The sequence below is a fragment of the Gymnoscopelus braueri genome (assembly GCF_963280865.1).
Source record: "Gymnoscopelus braueri genome assembly, chromosome: 9".
In the NCBI taxonomy this organism is placed as follows: domain Eukaryota; kingdom Metazoa; phylum Chordata; class Actinopteri; order Myctophiformes; family Myctophidae; genus Gymnoscopelus; species Gymnoscopelus braueri.
Genome location: NC_137610.1, coordinates 10,053,751 through 10,076,077, shown reverse-complemented (window position 1 = coordinate 10,076,077; position 22,327 = coordinate 10,053,751). Strand labels below are relative to the sequence as shown.

The 22,327-nt window shown below is 42.2% G+C and overlaps 1 protein-coding gene and 1 pseudogene across 3 annotated transcripts; one reads left to right on the top strand and one right to left on the bottom strand.

The window, feature by feature from the left end:
* Positions 1-1,532: 1,532 nt before the first annotated feature.
* LOC308092168 (ribose-phosphate pyrophosphokinase 2-like) lies at positions 1,533-2,511 on the bottom strand (annotated as a pseudogene). The gene has a single exon. The product of its transcript is annotated as a ribose-phosphate pyrophosphokinase 2-like (transcript).
* A 2,971-nt stretch (positions 2,512-5,482) lies between these two features.
* LOC308092542 (5'-nucleotidase domain-containing protein 3-like) lies at positions 5,483-21,198 on the top strand. Of its 2 annotated transcripts, XM_080438499.1 has the most exons (14): positions 5,483-5,873; positions 6,515-6,699; positions 7,141-7,215; positions 7,383-7,438; positions 7,527-7,617; positions 7,973-8,110; positions 10,955-11,015; positions 11,961-12,063; positions 13,559-13,660; positions 15,759-15,840; positions 15,931-16,017; positions 16,899-17,039; positions 17,620-17,684; positions 19,083-21,198. In XM_080438499.1, the coding sequence occupies exons 1-14, from the start codon at positions 5,585-5,587 to the stop codon at positions 19,348-19,350; spliced, it is 1,743 nt and encodes a 580-aa protein (XP_080294625.1). In that variant the 5' UTR covers positions 5,483-5,584; the 3' UTR covers positions 19,351-21,198. The 2 variants fall into 2 exon arrangements, with proteins under 2 accessions (XP_080294625.1, XP_080294624.1); XM_080438498.1 differs by having other exon boundaries at positions 15,759-16,017.
* Positions 21,199-22,327: the final 1,129 nt, after the last annotated feature.

Here is a 22,327-nt window from a genome sequence, read left to right as displayed (position 1 = left end):
AGTCAGATCTCAGATGTGGATTTTTTATTTTATTTAAATTCAGGATGAGCCAAACCAATCTGATTTTTTTTTAGGTTCATTTGTTCAGATGAGCATCGGATTACGCAACATTGTAATAGGCCTACCTCTCTAACCAATCATAATTTATAGAGAACATGGTCTCATCTTGCCTCACCCCCCCCACACACCCAAGTTATTCAACAACACGTGATCAGGTTTTGAATGAATCTTCACCTTTTAACACCGACATGTTTCCTGTCTACCATCCATGTTAATAAAAATGTTAATGATAATTGATAACCTATTATAGTCCGGTGGATTGTTCACTTTTTCATAAAAGCGTGAAACTTGGTACACTTGTACAGTTTGGGTCCCTGAACCTTTTCAGATATGGAGCCATCGCAAAACGCGGCACAGTAGTATCGAGTGGTCTTACTGGGGCTGGTGACAATGACTGTAAACTTCCTATTGTTCCAGTACAGGTTAAGTCCAAGAAGGGGAGCAAGATTGTTTCCACGTATGCTTTCCTGGACCCAGGAAGCTCTGCAGTATTCTGTACTGAAGCTCTAATGCACAAACTTGACCTTACAGGTAGGAAGGCACATATTCGAGGACAATGGGGCAAGAGAAAGTAGTTTCTAGTCACATTGTACCAGGACTGGAAGTCGCTGGCTTGAATGAGAAGCACTTCTGTGAACTGCCCAAGGCTTACACACAGGTGTGCATGCCTGTCCATAAAAGGAGCATTCCGAGACAGAAGGATCTTCAGAGATGCCCTCATTTAAACCGTATTCATCTGCCTGAGATTGATGCTGACATCGAGCTGTTGATAGGGACAAATGTGAGGCTTTAGAACCATTGCAAGTCATTCGCAGTCTAAATAATGGTCCCTATGCCATCAGGACTATGCTGGGCTGGACTGTGAACGGACCGCTGAAAGGAGGCAGTGACGATGCAATCGATTGTCAGCAGCCAGAGTTAATGCTGAATAGGGTGTCTTTCGTGAACTTGGATGAACAGCAGTTTAAGACAGATCTCCCTGAATGCAATGCAATGATGAACAAACTGGCATGTCAAGAGAAGACCATACATTCATGGAATTGGTCGTACAATCGGCTGATAGTGAGTGTCTTGTCAATCCTGATGATGCTCATCAACTACCATCAGATGACCCTGAGGTCAAGAAAGCCGTTGCAGTCAATGCTGTACAGGCCGGAGAGGAGGTTGCTGCAGTGACTCACATGATCCATTCCTTGGACTCTTGGACCCGTCCGAGAAAGTCTGTAGCTTGGATCCTTAGGTTTAAGACCTGGCTCTTGTCTCTTTGTGAGAGGAGGAGGCAAGTGAAAATCAACCAGTCTGACTTGGAAGTGGACAAAAATAGCTGGTCAATGGAAAAGGACATGGAAACCTTGAAGAGTTGTCCATTCTACAAGCTCACGCGTTGCAACAGGGGAACAAAAACAGGGAAGTGAGTTGAGAGACCCCGGTCAACAAAAGTGTACAGGTTTAATAGGTTGATATGGTGGTAATCAGCAGTTTGAAGATGTCACTTGGACCTGGTTGAGAGAGGACAAAGCTTCTCCGCTGTGTGTTCGGCGAATGGCTTCTGCTAGGGTGCCTGAGATGTCGAGAACCTGGAGCTTTGGACACTTTTCCACGTTCTCCTGCTGAGGGATGGTGTTGGTGACGACCACAGCTTCAAAGCGGCCACCGTTGATGCGAGCAATGGCGTCACCACTGAGAATCCCGTGGGTAAGGACGGCATACACCTTGGTGGCACCGGCTGTCTTTAGCTTTTCTGCTGCGTGGTAGAGTGTGCTACAGGTACCGGCCATGTCATCGACCAGGATGGCAACCCGGCCTTTCACATTTCCGAATAGATCCATGCGGTCCACCTCGTTGTGCCTCTTCCTCTCTTTCTGCATGAGAGCGACGTCCATGTCTAGCCTGTTAGCGATGGCTTTGGCCCGCTTGACACCCCCGGCATCCGGAGAAACTATGATGCAGTTTGTCATGTCGCTGAAGTTCTCCTCAATCCATTCCAGCGCGGCTGTCTCGGCGGAGACGTTTTCCACAGGAATCTTAAAGAACCCTTGTATCTGGGCCGAATGGAGATCCACCGTGATGGCGTGATCGGTGTGCCTCAGAAACCATGTTGGCTACAACCTTTGCTGAGATGCAGGTGCGACCTTCCTGCTTTTCCTGTCTCGCATACGGGAACAAAGGGAGGACCGCGGTCACTCGTGCTGCCGAAGCCATCTTGCAGGCATTGATCATCATCACAAGCTCCATCAAGATGTTGTTGATCTCTCCACAACCACTTTGGACAACGAAGACATCCTTTCCCCTGGCATCCTCCTCAATGTCCACACGTATCTCCTTATTGCTGAAGGTGGTGCACTTCACCTTCCCCAGCTCAACATTCAAATGACCAGCAATCCTCTGTGAGAGGGCGAGGTTGGAGCTGCCGCTGAACACTTTGATGTTTTCGTTTGATGTAATACCCATGTTCCTGCACATGGAAATTACATTATCCATGTCCATATAGCCTCTGCTCCCTGGTAACATCAGTCAAAAAGTCAGAATCTTCCGTCTCTTTCTCTTTTCTCTCTCTCCCTCTCTTCTCTTCTGCCTGGTCTTCTCTCTATCTGGACTCTGAATTTCTCAATCGTTTGATTGGGATTGATTCAATCAAAAATGTCAAACTCTCTCTCAACACCTCTGATGTCACGCTCATGTCACCATGAGTCAGCCATAACCATAACCATGTAAGGAGTTCCCAATGCAGCTATACGCCCAAATGTGGAGTGTGTTGTCTAACCTAAATGTGTCGTCATGGCAACAGGCGTTAACAAATCCGTCAGCTCCATATATGAGCACAAAAGGGGGCATGCCCATATATGGGCATACACTGATGACATCAGGGATTCCTATATATCATCCTATCCTATCCTATCCTATCCTATTCATCCAGATAATGTATGTTAACAAACATACATTATACCAAGACTATGTACAAGTCTACCAAGTTTCACGCTTTTATGAAAAAGTTAACAATTTTCGTCTCAATCCACTGGACTATATTACACTGGAAAGGAAAAAAGGTGCTTTCATACTCTTATTTTAGCAGTTCATGCTTGATTGGTACAGTAGGTAGTAGGTACACAGGTCATATGGGACATCACATAACATTTGCACATTTGAAGGCCTCTATAATTCCATGACCTTTTTTGCTAAAATGGGACTGCCACCTTTGACGCCCTAGAGATTTGATAGCGTCTTGATACTACTCATGCGGGCCTAGCTCTGGTCGATAGAGTTAGGAGTTCTCTAACGCTATGGACCAGAGCTAATGCAGGCCCATTATATGCTTCAAAACCCCCTTGATTTTTATGATGATTATGTTTCTACTTGACCTACATAAGATGTACAGAGCAAGTTGTAAGTTCACTCTTACCCCATTATAACTGAACAGTAAATTATTTCAAGTGTTTATTATCAGGCTACAGCTTATATATAATCTAAGGCATAAATCCAGGTGTTTCTTTCAAAGTGATTAAATGTGAAGTCAAAACAGATTACAGATTAAAGAATGATAATCTAAGTTATTACTAATTTAAACCTATACTATAATTATTCAAATGGTTATATTGTGGTGTGTGTGTGTGTGTGTGTGTGTGTGTGTGTGTGTGTGTGTGTGTGTGTGTGTGTGTTTGTGTCTTCCTCTTCTATCTGGCCTATGTCTACTCTCACAGGTGGTAACACATTCCACCTTCAGTCTTTCCACCCAACCGATGCTGTGTGCTGTCCTCCTGTCCCTTAAAATGATTAGTCAAAGCACATGGGTAATATAGGCTAGTTAGTCATGACACTTAGTTAGACTGTAATTATGAGCAATACATATGAGAGTGAGTGGGTCCTGGAGTACATCAACTCAGCAGTGCATCCGGGTCCATATATTTCAATACTCCAAGAGGACCTGTGGTGGTTGTTTTGTGAGTAGCTACATACAAATTAAATTAAATGAAGTAACTTAAAACTTGAATAAACAACATCAACGAATTAATTTCATATAGGTTGAACTGACAAAAGAGTGTTAAAGGCAGGGTAAGTGATTTTCTTTGGTTAAAATAAGTATTAATTAGCTCTATTGTGATAGTACTTATTGCTAGAGTGTTTGTTCAGTAACAAGAGTCTCCATGTCTCTCCAGCTCTTTATTAAACAGAAAATGCATTTTCAGGTCGGGATGCCAATTTTATCCAATTAGGATAGGGAACTCAGTCAGTCAGGATACAGATTAAACAAGTGAAATTGGAAGTGATGACACAAAAAAATGAGCTGAACAAATTGGAAATGGAACACTATAACCAATTAAGCTGATATGGGTTCTCTCACCTGCTTGGCTGACATTTTGTCACCTACCTGAAAATGTATTTTATTTTTATTAAAGAGCTGGAGAGACACGGAGATTGTTACTGAACAAACACTCTGTCTGTAGCAATGATTTCTATGAAAATATAGTGCTTTAAGAAAAAACGTTTTGTTTTAACCAAAAAATATCACTTACCCTCCTTTAACTTTACAGTTTAGTACTTTAGTTGCATTTTAAATTCCTAGTGTATCTGCATAATATAGATAGTATATTATGTAGACAGCGAGATAAGTGTGATCTCATCTCGCTGTCCACATTTGCGGTCGCCTGACAACCAACTAGCCATTCACAGTGCGCTGTCTCTTCGGGCAATGGGTGGGATTTTAGACTGTGGGATCCGTGCTGTGAGACAGACAGCGTTGCCATGTCCGCTTACTATAAGCGACTTTGGGCTTATTTTTCTGTTAAGTTTCTTGTAAATATGGTAGTTGCGTAGCCTGACACTCAGCCTGAATTTTCATTTCGTTTCACTCCATTATTCATGGTTTCCTGAATGCGAGGCAAATGATTCAGGGGGTGGAGCCAGGCTAGTAGTTGCGGGTTTGTTTCATTGATTGATTGATTCTGAATTTCTGATCAAATACTTTATTAACAGTTTGCAAAGACAAGCACAGGGAAGTACAGTTCAATGCAAGGTCTGTTAAGAGGATTTTAAACCCAAAAAGCACTATGGCTTGTTTCCTTTGGGGTCCTGTATTCAATTCATCGAAATTGTGTTTTTTTGGGGCTTGTGACTAAAGTGCAGTTGCTTATTTGGGCTTGCTTCACAATGTTTTAATTATTTTAACCAGTGGATCTCAAATATTTCCATGTCATGGACCTCCAAATTAATATGTAAGCCTATTTGTCTGAAAAAATGTTGCGCCAATTGGGAGCCATGCATACCAGATTTGTGTTGTTTCAATGGCCCAAGTGCTCTAGTTGCTTGCTTTGGTTTTGTTTTCCTAGACCTGGTTGCTTATTTGTCTCACAAAATCTGGCAACACTGGAGACAGATGCCAAAACAGGGAAGTGACGTCCTTAGCTAATAGCGACGAGACAGGGTGGCCGTGTGTGTGTGTATTTACAGCCAGTAAACCGCATGCATCACGCAGCCCACCACCACGACCTACACACGGGTTTAATACGACCCCAAAAACAGGAGAGCCATGACGCCCTTCATGTCGCTGTCCCTTTCCACTCTCCTAAAGAACAAGGAGTGTCTGCAAAAGCTGTCTGTCGTCTGTAATAATGTCCTCCCACACCAGCGGCTCTTCAGCCACCCCTCGTCCGGTACCAGACTGTGGAAACGGGACTTTGGAGTGGGAACTGTGTTGGCGCGACCCGACGGTGCCAACAGGGCAGTGCCATCATGTACCAGCTCTTCTTCTTCAGGTGGCCAGAGCATGAGCGACTGGCTGTGGTCTGTCTACCACCAGACCAAAAGAGAGACTGAAGGTAAGAAAGAAAGAACGTCAATACATTAGACTAGACTAGAGTAGACTATAGGGGGGTCATCTCTGCCTCAAACTGACAGCAGTAAATAACTTCTAGTATTGATTGTTTGATTGATTGAATACTTTATTAACAGTTTGCAAAAAAGGCAGAGTGGTACAGATTTATACAAAAGGATAAACCCCCAAAAGCCTATGAATTATTTCCATTGAGGTCCTGTGAATTCATAGAAATGTAGTAGTAGTAATAACAATAATTATCATCGTCATCATCATTTTGACCTTGTGGAATGTTGATTTGGTACAGTGGCTAGAGCTCACTCCTTTAACACTTTGATTCCTATTCAAGAGGCAAACACACACACACACACACACACACACACACACACACACACACACACACACATATATCTCTATCTCTCTCTATCTCTCTCTCATACATATACACACACACACGCTCCTTTCAGGTGTTGGACTAGACACAAGAGTGACAAGATGGTGTGAGTTTAACTCCTGTGGTCATGTGACATGACATGGTGAATGGAGCCAGGCAGGTGGCAAAGTGCTGAACACCAAGTTACCAGCAGCTGCAATAGCAAAGCAAGTAACCATAACTATCGCTCCCTCCTCGGTCCTCCCTTGTAGATTTGATTCCAGTGATAACGAAGAATTCGGTGAACCCCGACACCATCTTTGCCAACAACGAGATGAACCTGGACGACATTGAGATTTATGGCTTTGACTATGACTACACCCTGGCATTCTACTCCAGTCAACTCCACACACTGATCTTCAACATTGCCCGTGACATCCTCATCACAGAACACAGGGTGTGTGTGTGTGTGTGTGTGTGTGTGTGTGTGTGTATTCATTATGGGTGGGTATGTACCGTGGGACTGTGTGTTCTTGTTCTTCTATTTCTACTCTAACACAACACACACGTCTCAGCTCCAGGTTCCTGACAGAATCAGTCCTGTTACGGAAACTGTGTTTCAGTAACTGTGACATCAAGTAATGTGACAAGTGATGTACTGTAAATGATCAAAGCACAGAACACAATCTAACCCCCCACACCTGGTTTGACAGCATCTTTTATGTGTAACATATAATGAGTTTAGTCTAACTGCAATTGCATTATAACCTCAAACTGATATAATTATATATTTTGATAATTATGTTTGCTGTGTTTCTCCACTGGTTCCCCACTGGATTGAATCTCTTGTTTATTTTTTGTTGATGCTCATACTAACGTGATTTTATTTTTAATCTAGTACCCAGAGGGCCTTCGGGAGTACGAGTACATTCCTAATTTTGCTGTCAGGGGCCTGCACTATGACGTTCAGAAGGTGAGAGTAAATCTACACCATTTTCTGTTTTTGATCCACTCCTAAAGTAAAACATTGACATTTAAATGGTTCCAGCAGCTTCTTGGTAAGAGCGTAGCTCTGTCAGATGACAGTCTTGCACAAAATCACAAAATTGAGCCATTAATCCATTCAATGACTTGCTCTAGGCTCTTCTGATGAAGATTGATGCTTTTCACTACATCCAATTGGGAACAGTGTACAGGTAATCTATTTATGCATTGTACTGCATACAACAGATTGAGCATGCTTTTTTCCTGACATGGTAAACAATATAATCACTTATTCTGCAGGGGTCTCTATCCTGTTCCCGACGAGGAAGTCATTGCCATGTATGAGGGCTGCCATGTCCCTCTAGAGAATATGAGTGATTTCTATGGCAAGGTAAAACAGCAATACACAATACATTACATACTCCTACTACAGTGTGACTGAGATTACTAACATATTATCTACTGTTCTTTTATTATTATTATTATTATTACTAGTGCATGGATTTTTTCCCTGCATGGATCGTACCAATTCATGTCACATTAAAAAATTTAAACCAGGCAAAATCACTGTGTGGACAGTGCTCAGAACCACATAAAACTTACAGATTGTAACTTTAAAGTGTACCAATAAATCTTGGCCAACGGATGTATCAGTCACAAATACACATTGGCAAACAAAACTCCAGTATGTAATATATTGTCTATTATGTTGTCATTTGAATGATGTTGTTTCACTTCTCCTGCAGAGTTCCCATGGCCACACCATGAAGCAGTTCATGGACATCTTCTCTCTGCCCGAGATGACCCTCCTGTCCTGTGTCAATGACTTCTTCATGAAACACAACATTGACTATGAGCCCGTCCATCTCTACAAAGACGTGAAGGTACATTATTGATTGCAAATATTGTCCCACTCTGTTTAACAATTTCTGTTTGGAGTCGGACCTTGATTTTGTCAGGTGTTTGGTTACGGTAGTATCAAGGGATTCAGCCCTGCAAAGTAGGGATGTGCGCAGCCACTATTTCACTGACGTTAAATAATGATTTTATAACCGACTAAATGACTTGTCAAAAATTATTGTATAAACAAGTGCAAAACTAAGCATGAACCACCCGTACAAATCAAAATCAGTTGTTCAAGTAAAGTGTGTTCATTCCGACAACAATTAGAAAATTGGAAAAAATAATGAATAGATCAAAAATCAACATCTTTGGCCTGGGCCGTAGCGTGACGGTGCAGGCACCCTAGGCTGCAATACCAGCCTGACAGCGTGTCGTGTCGCGGGTTCGACTCCCGTTCCCGACGACCTTTGTTGCGTGTCACCCCCCATCTCTCTCCCCATTTCCTGTCAGCCTACTTTCCCTATCCCTCTCTAAAACAATAAAGGCATAAAAAGCCCAAAATAAATCAAAATCTTTCTCACGTGAAATCCAAACGGGGAAATAGTTAACTTTGCTGAATGGAAGTGGACTCCACCAAACATCTATTATTACAATTGGCTTTATGCCACGCCCCCAATGTTGCGATGTTTGTTTGTTATCGTCGTTGATTGGCTTGGACTGCTCACGTCGTGTGTGTGTGTGTGTGGGGCCTATCGTCGTTGATTGGCTAGGACTGCTCACAGCAACGGATCAGCGCGCACCGGACCTGTGTGTGATAGCGTGCGTGCTGGTGGGTTACTTCATCGCACGTCTCACCGCGGAACAAAATATTCACGTGCGTGCCCAGTCAGGCAGTGTGTGTGAGAGACGGTGTGAAACCTCCCATGCACATCCCCGGCCACTGGACCCCGTGCCTGCTAACAGCTGCTAACTGAACAGCCCGCACGGGGTGGTTGTGTGTGTGTGATAGCGTGCATGCTGGTGGGTTACTTCATCGCACGTCTCAACGCAGAACAAAATATTCACGTGTGTGTGTGTGTGTGTGTGTGACGGTGTGAAACCTCCTATGCACATCTTGATCTTTGTGTGTAGCTGTGTGAGTGTATACATATACTGTAGCTCCAACTAAATCCATGTCATCTAACTGGCCTTGAGCAACTAATATTTCCATAAAGCACCAAATAAAGACAGTTCCCACAAATGACACCATGATCATACAGATGAGAATGAACGCTCTCCTGTTCATGCTGTTGTCCCTCTCCCTCCTCATCTCCCCTGGCATGGGCTGTTTCAGAACCCTGAGAACAGCGAGGCTGCACAACATCATCACTAACATGCAAAATAGGGATTTACCCAAATTATACCATATCTTATTATAACCCACTAGCATAGTAGAAACCCACTGATGCCCAACCAGGCCAACACAGAGAAAGCCACCTTGTACCTGAGGAGTTTGTATTTGAGGAATAATAGTATATAGCCTATATTCTAGGCTACTAGATGTGACGGCTAGATGTGACGGACTGTGATTTAATGCTGGAAACGGCATGGGTGCTCAAAGCAATATGGTGTAATACATAGTCGTATGACTTAGTGCTTCTGTGGTTAACAACAAGTGCTACTTGTTACTCACAAGCAAGGCACTAACATCCCCAAAGCAGCTCCAACTAAAGCAGCTCAGTGGTCCAAAAAAATTGATGATTATGGCCCTGGGCAGATTGGAAGAGTCAACTAACTGTCAACTAAAAGTCAACTAACTGTGAATGTCAAAACAGGTTTTTGCTAAAGAGCATGTGTGTGGTAACGTGTGTCTGCAGTCTGCATGTTGGGGACTTGTCGTGACTCAGAGCCTACTTGTATGTAGTCAATGATATTTTAGTTGTGAAAGACTGGTGTCTAATTTTAGAGGTCTGGCTGGCCTGCTTTAGAGCGTCCCACCATCTGTGTCTGTACTCTGGTGGCTGGCTCTGTTTTTTTCAGAGAGGGGGGGGGGAGGGGGGTAAATCAGCACTCTCTTCTCACTCTGAGGGCAGCTCTCTGACAGGCCCTTTCCGCTCAGTGTGGCCTTTGTAATATTTTCTAATGCAGTGGTTCCAGTGCTTGTTTTGTAAATGATTAGGTGATTAGAGTCATGCCAACCCCCCCCCCCCACCCATTTTGCGCATATGAATCCATGGCATTTTCACGAGCAACGCGGTTACCACTGCTCACAGTCACTCTCCCTTTTGTCAGACACATAGTCACAGAACACAGACATATGCAGTATACACCCTGCCCAGCTCAGTTAACAACACAGACGAGAGAGCATTAACAGTCGTTCCGGACCGTGCCGGCCCACTTTCACCACTGGTCCTCACCTGTTGTGCCCCCTCCAAACCACCCAAACTCTACCTCTTCTGTCCGTCCCAGTTTACAGCTAAACGACAAACTCTGTTGTTCTTGGCTTTCCAAGTTGTCACGCGCCGAGGAGCCTCTCAACGTTGACAAGTTTCCCATTAACCTCAGTTACCTGACATGTAAAAACGTGAGAGTGTGTCAGAGGAGGCCAGTTCATTTCTACCACACCGGCAGAACAATGGACTACCGACAAGCCATCAGAGACTTTGTCTCCCGTCTCTACAAAGTGACCAGACAATGGAGGCTGTCTCTCTGTCTGCTACTCGCATTTGTATTCAGAGATGCTACTCCTGTCACACAAACAATTTGCACTTCTTTGTGTTTGCAAACTCAGGCGTTTTCCTACAGAACAAAGTGCTGGTATTCCCCCTGCTGAATGCTAACATTGTGTCTATGAAGTCCTCATTCCCTGGCTGACGACTGCGTCTATTTTTCACTCTCTCTCACAGGAGGCCATCGGAGACGTTCACGTAAAGGGCATCATGTACAGAGCCGTGGCGGCGGATATGGGTAATGATTGCAATGTAGTACAAAACATTCCCTGAATGTCATTACTTTGTTTGAGCTGGTTATAAAAAGAGGATGGAAATCAAATCTGCAGAATTTGACAAAAATGATCTTATGTTTCTGCCAATAAGTTGTCTAAGGTATAACAAGGCTAGCCTGGTAAACCCTCCCTCCGGAAATCTCATTTCCATTTGATTTCAGCCAGGAGTGAGTCTGGCCTGAAGGCTTGTCTGGGCGTTTCTAGCCCGTACACCAAATGGACGAGCCTATCAGCGTCGTCGCTCATCGTTCTGTGATTGACAACGACAGTTGGCCAATCAGGTGGCGAGTTCGAGTGAGCCCGAATGAAGCAGAGTGCAGCCTGAGTGCAGCCGACAAAAGACGAACGGCAGCCATTGTTGTTTGTGCGAGTGCCTTCACTTCTTACTTTCAGTTTTATAACGCTCTCAAACTTCTTTTTTGAGGCACAGAATTTACTTATAAGATATCGTTTGGATAGAATTTAATTGTTTAACTTCATATATGTGGTCAATTAATCATGACAGAGCCTATTTAAAAATAAAAATTCAGAGAACCGGCAGGGGCGGGCAGTGACACGCATGTATCCGAATAAGGCAACCCTATTTTGGGCATGGCCATCTCAAAAGTCCTGTCGCGTCACATTATTTGTGGAGGTGGTAAAAATGCACTGCAATTGGCTGAAGGGGAACAACGATCATTGGCTGAAGGGGTTGTTAGTCAACGGTATTACTCCCGCCCAACTCCAGGCACAGCCAATATTGCAGAATGGGCGATCAGGCCAGACTCACTCCAATCAAATGGAAATGAGATTTCCGGAGGGAGGGTTTACCAGGCTATAACAAGGCTGGTGTTATCGTTTTTATAATTCATGTTGTCTGCACAAGGTCATGGCTCTCCCTATTACGCTTTCTCTCCGTCTTTCTCCAGATAAATACATTTGCTATGGTGAACACAGTCAGGCGGTGTTGAAGAAGCTGGCTGCACATGGAAAAAATATGTTTCTCATTACAAACAGCCCATTTGACTTTGTGTAAGTTCATTCCACATCTGAAAAAGAGCAAACATTTACATTTGCGGATTCAGAGCTTTTCATTTAAAAATTTTAATTTGGGTGTGGGTGTTACTGGTCTTCTTTCTCCTGTTCTTGTATGTTCATACTGTACGTGAGTAGATAGATGTTGAGGGCTGTCAGTAGTCTTAATATTTCAAATACTAAGACTAGTCATACTGTTGCCATGACTATCACTCACATTGGGGCTCTTTTGACACTATGTTGACAGCACAAAAAGTCCCTTTTTTAGTGGAACCCCTGCGAGAGTGTTTCCCAGTATCAAATCAAAAGACATCCAACTTCTGTCCTTGGTTGCATTCTGTCTTCATAGCAATACACTTTCTGAAAAGTTAAAAGCATTTTGTAGTTGTTGTGTTTATTCAAAACCAAGGAAACATGAGCACCATAGTGTGGGGTCGCACCAATATATCATTGCACGCTCCCTTTGTTGAACCTGAAGTGATGATACTGGGTGAATTCAATTTACTATAAGTGTGATTTATTCCTCAGCGACAAAGTGTGGCGTGATGTGTCACTTGACAAATGTAATGTTTTTTTCAACGGAAAAAAGTGTCTGCATATATTTTCTACTCCAGTCAACTCTACACAGTGTCGGCACATAATTATTCAGATATATCTAGAAATCTCAAAGAACTTACCATGATGTCCTATAATGCACTGATCAAAGCAATGGTCACTGAGTTAAAGTGAGTTATGGCCATTTGTGAGTTTACAAGTTTGATATACGGTACAGTAGTACTGGCTCTTGTGGCCATGAGCAGTAATTCCTTGGTGCTTTTACTTGGCTCTAAGTCCAATTCCTTTGAATCGTCTTCCTCTGTCTCCGTAGCATGAGAAATCAAAATCGACACATCTCGACATCACACTTTAAAACAATGCTATCCTTTTGAAATGGCGAGAAGACTTGAAGTGGGACTTTCTGCCCTTAATTAACTCAGGCAGCACTTCCTCTGAGGCTGGTAAATCCTGACTCCTTCGGTGGAATTGGCAATCCCTAATCCCAATCATGGCCCTAACCCTAAACCTAACCATTTGATAGGTGCAGCTTGTCAGGGTTGGTACACCGCCTGGATTAAATGCTGCCAGGGAGACTACATTAAGTGGAAGAAAGACCCTTAACTGTAAAGGCTAATCGTACCAGACCACTTTGTGTATAGCAGCGAAACTACTTGGTATATTGAATCAGTGGGTGTATCAAGTTTGCTGGAAAAGCTTTTTGCTTCCCACATCATGGGAACAAACTGCAAAAAAACGAAATTTACACATTGTTGCCAGTCGAGCAGTTTCATAGCTTGATATTAATCTTATTGTATTTAATTACAATAGTTTGATATTGATATCACTGACCACTACTACGCTATCCATTGAGCTGACGCAATACTTGAGCACATGTGACAGAACCCTCATGATAATTCTGCAGATATTCCTGATGCTGAGCTGTTGTTTTTCCCAGGGATCGGGGAATGACCTTCATTGTAGGGAAAGACTGGAGGGACCTGTTTGATGTGGTTATCGTGCAGGCTGACAAACCTGGTTTCTTCAATGACAGGAGAAGGTAAGTACAGAACCTCCTGTGCGTGTGCGTGTACATACAATCATTCATCTTAGGTGCATATTTTGTGTGTGTGTGTGTGTGTACTATTTAAATATAAGCTGCATGGTTGATACTTACCCACTAGCAGTAGGTTTATCATTGTCATTTATCATTGCGTTTTACTTTGTCTTGGTTATAGCTTGGGCTGAACTATTTCATAGATGCTTTAACTATTTATCCACCAAATAATTGTATATATAATATATTATTTAGAAAATAGCCAATTTACAAGCTCACAATGCATAGCACTGTTTTAAAAAATGTAACCTATGAAATGCCTAAAATTGGGATACCAGGATTTAATTGGTTAACTGGTATATGTATGTAGTGGGCTCCTGCTGAATCTGATAATGATCTGTAATGATGACACATCTGGTAATGATGTGTCATAGGTAGGTACCGTTCTGGTGATTGTAAAAGTACTATTTAATACAATTCAATTCAATTCAAAGGGCTTTATTGGCATGAGAAAACATACGTTTACATTGCCAAAGCAGAAAGCACAATACAACAATACAGCAATACAATCAAAACAAAAAATATGTACATTTGAAAGTCAGAATCTTCAATAATACACTAGGTGGACAGTAGGTGGCAGCAGTGAGCAATTGTCTCAGCTGCCACTGTGTCCTTTCTCAACACAACTCACCTGAGTATCAAGAAAGAGAGACTAGAGTGAGAGTAAAATTCTATATGTACATTATATTCATAGGCGCTTGAGAACACTCATCATCATTGTCAGTACCATGGTGCAGAAATGCACCATGTAGGGCACAACATTCCTGAGTGGGCACCATTAGAACAGGCATATGAGATATACATATTTGCTCAAAATAATGAATGAAATATGATGCGTCACGTTCGTTGCGTGTCTGTTATCATGTAGGCCTATGTATGTATCATGTGTGTCCATGCCCTGGGCTCTCCTCTGTGGTCTTGTAATTATTGTGTATTATGACAGTTTAATTGATCCCAGCCTCCGTCACAACTGCATACCTGCCAACCTGCACGCATTTTGCGTACAAACTAAAACATTATTGGTCTCGGTCTCAGTTACAAAATGCCTGCTAAAAACTACGCAATTGGGGCTATGGGCGCCTTATAACAATTAAACCAAAAAGATGCTACATTCAGTATTTACCCCTCTTCAGTGTAAGTAAACCCAACTTGCAGGAGTTCAGCTGAGTCCTAGTGGAAGAGTGCCTACCCTTCACTTACCCCAAATCTCCTCTAATTGAACTCAGCTGCGTCAACTGAAACAGTGTCAGTCTAAAAACACAGGCCGTGAAAAGCCCTGTTGAAACAATTTCACGTTACCGTAGCACTGGTCCAAAAGACAATAATGTCAGACGAAGACGGCACGGAGAGGGATGACAGTACTCCTGTTACTAAAAAGAAGAGATTCCATGCTCCCCAGAAATTCCTCCCCAAATACCAAAAAGAATGGCTGTGTCTTCACCCCTCAGTATTACAGAACCATGCGTTTTGCACGTTGTGCAATTATAATGTTGACATCAGCCACCAGGTAATATATAATATAAACCTTTAAAACCTTCCTCTGAGGTGAATTCGGATGTCATAGCAGCAACCATAGTGAGAAGGAAACGGGAGTAACGTGTCTCTGCGACTGCTGTTGTGGTATATGAAGCCCGTCGAGCATCGTCGAATCTACAAGCCCTTGTACAACGGGCCGGCTATGTTCGCCTCTCCTCTCTAAATATTTTGGTACTCAAAATAGTTTCCCAAGGTTGGCAGGTATGCAACTGTGCAAAGAATGGGAAGACATGGCAAGGAGATACACACGATATAGCACTGTAGCAGTCCTGTAGCACTGTAGCACATGTGTTTATTTATCCATTTGTGTGTGTGTCTGTTTCTGTGCATGTGCGAGCGTGCACACACAGTTTATTTTTCTGAACTTTCTATACGCTTGTTAGAACATTTTTAATTAATTTTCATTGTTAACCCACTGCCTTGTGGGTACTTTCGGGATAAGGAAAGCAAAAGCACTTTGTAAGTTTGTTTAATCCCCCCCCCCCCCCCTTCCCCCCCATTGTAGACCTTTCAGACGAGTGACACCCGAAGGGGTGCTGCTTTGGGACAGGATTCACCGCTTGGAGAAAGGACAGATCTATAAGCAGGTGTTGTGTTCAAGGCCACTCCACACATTCCAGAGGCATTGCTGTTGGTTGATCACCCTCTTTATATGTTTGTTTGTATCTCTGATTCAGGGAAACCTGTACGAGTTCCTGAGGCTGACGGGGTGGAGAGGTTCCAAGGTGCTCTATTTTGGAGATCACATCTACAGTGACCTGGCTGTAAGCAGCAAACGCACATTTTCATAAAAACACTGTTTCCATAAAAAACACTTGTTTAATTTTTTACTGTAACAATTTGACATGATAGAAAGACATGCATGCATCTATTGGTAATGATAAGGGTGAGTGATGTTTAGAATACATGCTTGACGTTTGACTCATACTGTAATATAAAATCCATTAACGGTCTTCAGTACATATAGACACAAACTGGGGTGTGTCTCCACTTGATAAGCTACTGGTTAATGGTCAACTATAGGACACATTCAAATTAGCTCTTGCATAGGTATGACACACCATGATACATCATCTTATTTTTGGCAGGATCCTACAAATGTGTGACATTAATAGATATACAATGGTTAGCTTAATAGATCTAATGTTTGTATGCAGCAGGGGGGAGTAATAGCACTGAATAATGCCAGGCTTTGCCAACACAACGAGGAGCAAATTGCTTGTGTGACAGAAGTAGCACACCGGAATACAAATCCAAGAAGCTAAAAGATGTGTTGACGAAATTTCCGAGATACCTAATGTTGTGAGCGTGTACGAGAACTATCGTTCGGTGTCTGTCTCACATTTATATGACAAGTTAACTCATTACTCATAGGTTTTCTTTGGCATATTCTTTTTGTCTAAAATTAGAGTGGGCTGTCCATTTACTCAGGTAAATGGAGCGGTAGAGACTAGAGAGTGTTATGGGGGCACAGAGGGAAGCTGATTTGAGCCCATGAACCACAGCATTACATGCAACCCCAGAGGCAATCATCTCAATCGCTTCCCTGTTCTGTCCTTGAAAAGTCTTTTTTGAAAACAGTGATATTCCTGCAGGATGGGCATGGGTCTGATAGGTGTCCTCTCTGCTTCTGTGTCCTCTGCAGGATCTTACTCTGAAGCACGGCTGGAGGACGGGTGCCATCATACCCGAGCTGAGGAAGGAGATAAAGATCATGAACACGCAGCAATATGTCCACATGATGACCTGGCTGCAGGCACTGACCGGACTCATCGAACACATGCAGGTCAGATAACAATCAGCAAGGACGTACATTAAGCAGATCATGCTTAACCACTTAAACCCTATATAGTAGGTTGACCGGTGTACACCAGTCTTTTTTTCTACACCAAATCTCTTTGTCGCAAATAGCCGATCTGCTGTTTTCACCAAATATTCGCCCCAGAATAGGGACGCTAGGGTCCGGATGGTTAATTTATAATATATATGAATTTAGCTAGGTGCCCAACGGCTGAAACAACATGGACATGAATGAATGTTGACAACACTCAGTATGTATTTAAGAGCTCTTTGTGTTGTCAATTTAATTGTAGGTATTATTGGTGTGTGTTACAGTACTATATTGCACCTACGTTGGTCTATTCACTCTCTCATTCACTCTCTTCCATTCTGGTTCTCTCTCACACTCTCCTCTGTGTACTGTATTTATTTCTTCCAGCGGCCCCATTGAAAACACTTTAGCGGTCTTTAATGACAGCAGGTTGGGTCGGGTTGTGAAAATAGATGTGTGTGGGCCTGAAGTAAAATTGCCCAAGTGTGTGCTTAGATCCGCTTATCTTCTCTGTTCAACTTCTGTTGTCAAACAGGTCCACAGGGATCCATCTTCCCAAGCTGTTGTCCAGGAGTGGAGCAAAGAGAGAGAGAGCATGAGGTAAAGAAGATTTGTTTGTTCACCACAACATAGCACTTTTTGAGCTCTCATAAACATTTGCTGCTGCACAGAAGTAGAGTTAGTACATTGGCCACATACAAGGAATTAGACTTGGTAGGCTGCTGTCAAAGTAGAAACAAGGAAGAGAGTTACTCATCTAAAACAGAAAAATCATTGAAAAGTAAGAATTTAGACAGTTAGCCCTGTATTAACACATTGAGTGCCAAAAACGGTCCGGACCGTTTTTGGCCCATTTTGTTTTATATATATTTTTCCCACGTGGGGCACTCTAACGAAACTTTGGGATCATCCAAGGAGTCTCTAAGAAGGAGAGGACGGATGTGGATCCATGTCAAAAATGCTTCCGGTCAGCCGCTCCAATGTTAACTCCTTGACTAAAATCTCCATTTCTTTTTAATGTGGTGGAAATGAGCCGTTTTCGATCGGCGATCACTCTGCAATGGAGAATCGTGTTAGAAATATTATTGTTCCAGGCGTTAGTCAGGACCCTCCGCCGTCTCGCACGCAGGCTTTGTTTACATGCACGTCCGCATCGGGGCTTTTACAGCACGAAACATATCAGCGTAAGTGGATGGATGATATGCTGGCACTAGATGTACCCTATTTTAATAAACCTCTGCACACAATGTGTTAAGTAATATACGTATCGGCTTATTGGTTACGTTACATAATTATATGCACGCCACACCTAGAGGTCTATTAGTTTAGAGAGAGTGTGAAAGTGAAATTGAAAGTGAGTCCGATTTGAACTTTTCACATTCGGACAAACACATTTCTTTCATATCGTGCATAATTTTTCATTTCGGGTTGGATATGTGGTTATCTTTTTATTAATATTTTACTTTAATTAACCAAATAATTATGTTGGCTAACTGGCTGCAAAACAGTCAGTCTAAAGGCTCTTTAATACTTACAGTATAAGACTAGTGTCTGTCAACAGTGTCAGCCCCCACCAAAAAAAAAGGTTACAGACGCGTCATTGCCTTGACATATCAAATAAAGTGTGCATCTTTTGCTTTACCTGAACAGACCTGCTGGAGGCATTCAGCTGGTTACCTGACAGCACTTTGCAGATGTCTTAACTCTTAGTCTCAGCATAAATGCAGCAGGGTCTTCCGGCATTTTTCGTGCGACTTCTACATGTATCAAAACTTGTTGAGTATAAGCTCCTTGGTACGCAGACAATCTTTACACAATTAAAAGTATGAGCAGAGTAGCCTATTGTAGTACACAAGTGTATTTCAAGTAGCCAACCAAACTGTTACAGTATACCTAATATTGTGCTTAAATTGACATAATTTACAGCATATTGCATGCCATATGGGTATAGATGGAGGATAGGTAGACTTTACATTATGCACCATGTTTTATTGACAGGACCCAGACCAAAGACATCTTCAATGCACAATTTGGAAGCCTCTTCCGGACGTACCACAACCCCACCTACTTCTCCCGCCGGCTGTCACGCTTCGCCGACATCTACATGCCCTCCATCAGCTGCCTGCTCAACTATGACTTCCAGCACACCTTCTTCCCCCGCCGCACGCCCCTGCAGCACGAGTCGCCCTTCTGGCCTGAGCAGAGGCCTGACGTAGCCACCGGTGACAGCCCCCAGCCCCACAGGACCACGGCAGACTCTAAGTAGAGGTTTAGAGGCAATGAGCTGAGAGGCGTTCCCTGACTATTTACTGGACATAGACGTTCTTAAATGTGACTGCTAAATTTGTACTTGACATTCATTCAGTGCTAAACAACATTGTAATACAGTTCCCTGGTGGGGAATGGCTTTTCAGCTTTCTTGGCTTATACTCTCTACACTATAGCATTCATGTAAAGCTCTGAATACAGGAAATGCACATGCATCTCACTGTTGAACCTGTAAATTAGGTTTTAGTCATGTTAATAACATAAGCATTAATGTGTTTGAGAAGCAATATAGCACTAGTAAGCCAACCATCTTGAATCCTTTCTTGCAAAATATAATTAAGGCGTGCGTGGGAGGTTTTTATCCAGAAAGATTTCTGGCTTTTTACCCCCATTGATTCTCCCCCACATTTCTGTGTGTTGTTGTCACTGCTGTTGTATCCTACTGGCTCACCTGCCAGTGTGATTTGCATTTGATTGACTGGTAATAAACTCACATTTAATACATCGAATTAACACCACACTTTGCTGATTACAGAGAACTTTTAATTATAGTAATTGGTTCTGAATTGGGTGCGGTATAGATGGATTCATGAGACTGAACGGTGTGGCATGTTTAGCAGCAAAATTGATTAACTGGTGATGCAAACACAATTGACACAGGGAATTAACGGTCACAATTTACAGGAAAATATGAATCACAGATATTCGTTGAGAAAAGGGGCGACGAGCAATGGGCACAAAAAGAGGGCGTGTCCATGTTTACTGCAGTTACAGAGACTGATGAATGCAGGAGGGCGGCTATGGATCAACGACATTCTTATGACCAGTGGTATGTGAACACAGTCACGCATAATATGTGTGACTTGATATTATCAAGAATAAAATAGAAATGCTATCAAGACTAAATTAGAAATGCTACTTACGGAAATTAATGCATTTCTTTTTCTCTCATTTTCTCCTCACGCTCGTCTTTCTTTGGAGATGCACAACGGCGCAAACTTGTTTTGTTTTAACTCTTATTAGACCTAATATGTTTGGTTAACAATCAATTGCTGAATGTGAGTGTTGTGTTCAGATTGACTGGATTTTGATTGCAAAAAATGTGTGTTGATTGTTGTGAAAAGATTGTGAACCGATTTCTTTTGTTTGGGGAACCATACTATAAACATACACCATACAGACTATTTAGAGATATTCCTTATTGAGCTTTAACCTTTTTTTTTTCTTTAGTTACTGATGACCGCTGGGAATAAACTGCACTATTGTTTGTTACTTGTATTGTTCCCCAAGGGGATTTTTTTTTCTATGCATTTGACCCCTCCTATTAGAAGCAGTGGCTGCCACCTACAGTATGGGTGCTTGGGAAGCAGTTACTTTAAGTGTTCAGTGTCTTGCTCAAGGACACTTCGACACAAAGCCAGGAGGAGCCGGGGACCTTCTGGTTACAAATGGCCGCTCTACTTCCTGAGCCAATTGCCACCCATACATTTGTAAACAAAAGTCTATGATGGTGACAGAGTATTACTATTAGTATTTTCTATGATGGCATTGGTGACAGAGTATTACTATTTACCAGTAAATTCAGCATTGGTTGACGTGTTTGAGGGTTTGATTATTTTTCACTAATGTGTGATATGCTGGATGGCACACAAATGAGTAATTTTGATACTGTAAGCTGATATGGATTGTATACTTTTTGAAAAAGGGAAATGCTTGAATACCTTTGGCCACCTTTATCATAAGCATGTGGCTCTTGTGTTTCTGGATTTTTCCAGTTGAGTTTTTACTTCTGCTGAAGTGAATTGTTATTTTTTGCTATTTATTAAAATGGTAGTGGTCCAACATAGCACTTGTGTCTTGTGTGATGTTCTAATTTGCTCTTGTTATTTAATTGTGGAGGTCATTTCATGTAATATAAGTGGTAGAGAATGTATTTCTTTGAAATTCACTTTTCTATGATTATGTCAGTGGATTGGTTGGGATTAAACCGCCAAATCATGTTGGATAGCAATTTTCCATATTGGTTTTCAAATGGACAGATGCACCATCTGGGATCAGACCTATAATTATTACCTGTTCAAAGCCAGGTAATAACATTACACCACATCCCCCAACTTGAAAAGATCCTTAGCTTTTCAATTCACCAAAAAGTCTGTTAACAACCCTGAACATTCACAATCCACATGTAACATGAACCGTTTCTTTCCATTGCCTACTTGCACACGAATGGGGGGGGGTCGACTTGGATACTTCAGTCTTTCTGCAAAACCTTTGCTTTTCTCTTCTTTACATTCTTTTATTTCACTTTACTTTCTTCTATTTTACTTTAATTTCTTTCTTTCTCTCTGTTAAACTCTCCTTCTCTCTTCCTGCTCTCCCACAGTGGGATGAGACTGCTGGTCTCTTTTCTCCAGCGCAACAGGTGTCACAAACAAAAACTTGATTACAAAAACACAGCTGTAACAAGTGACACCTAATTGAAACCTCCAACACATAGAACACACTTAGAGCGCCCCCAAGAGACATAAGTCAGTCACTAAATGACAAATACACAAAAATAAAACAAATGACTTCATGCCAGCAGTTACAGTGTTTATGTGGCCTTATAGTCCAGTGGTTCCCAAACTTTTTAGCTCAAGACCCAAAAGAAAAATTAGACCTTTGCCAGGGTCCCAAACTAGTGAAAATAGCAGATCTGCAAGCCCGAAGATCACTAGCCAGCCTACTTCTTAAACTTTTTTCATTTATAGGAAATTATTAGATTATTTGAATTTTATTTATGAAATATTTAAAAAAAGAAATGTTTGAATTGTCTTTAATTGATGTAAAGTTTTGATTTTTAAAAATCTTTTGATATCATGTAGGAATAAAAAAAGGGATATTCACTCACGACCCATGAAAATTGGTCCGCGACCCAAACATGAGTCTCGACCCACTGTTTGGGAAACAGTGGCCCTGCTTGTTTCTCTCTCAGA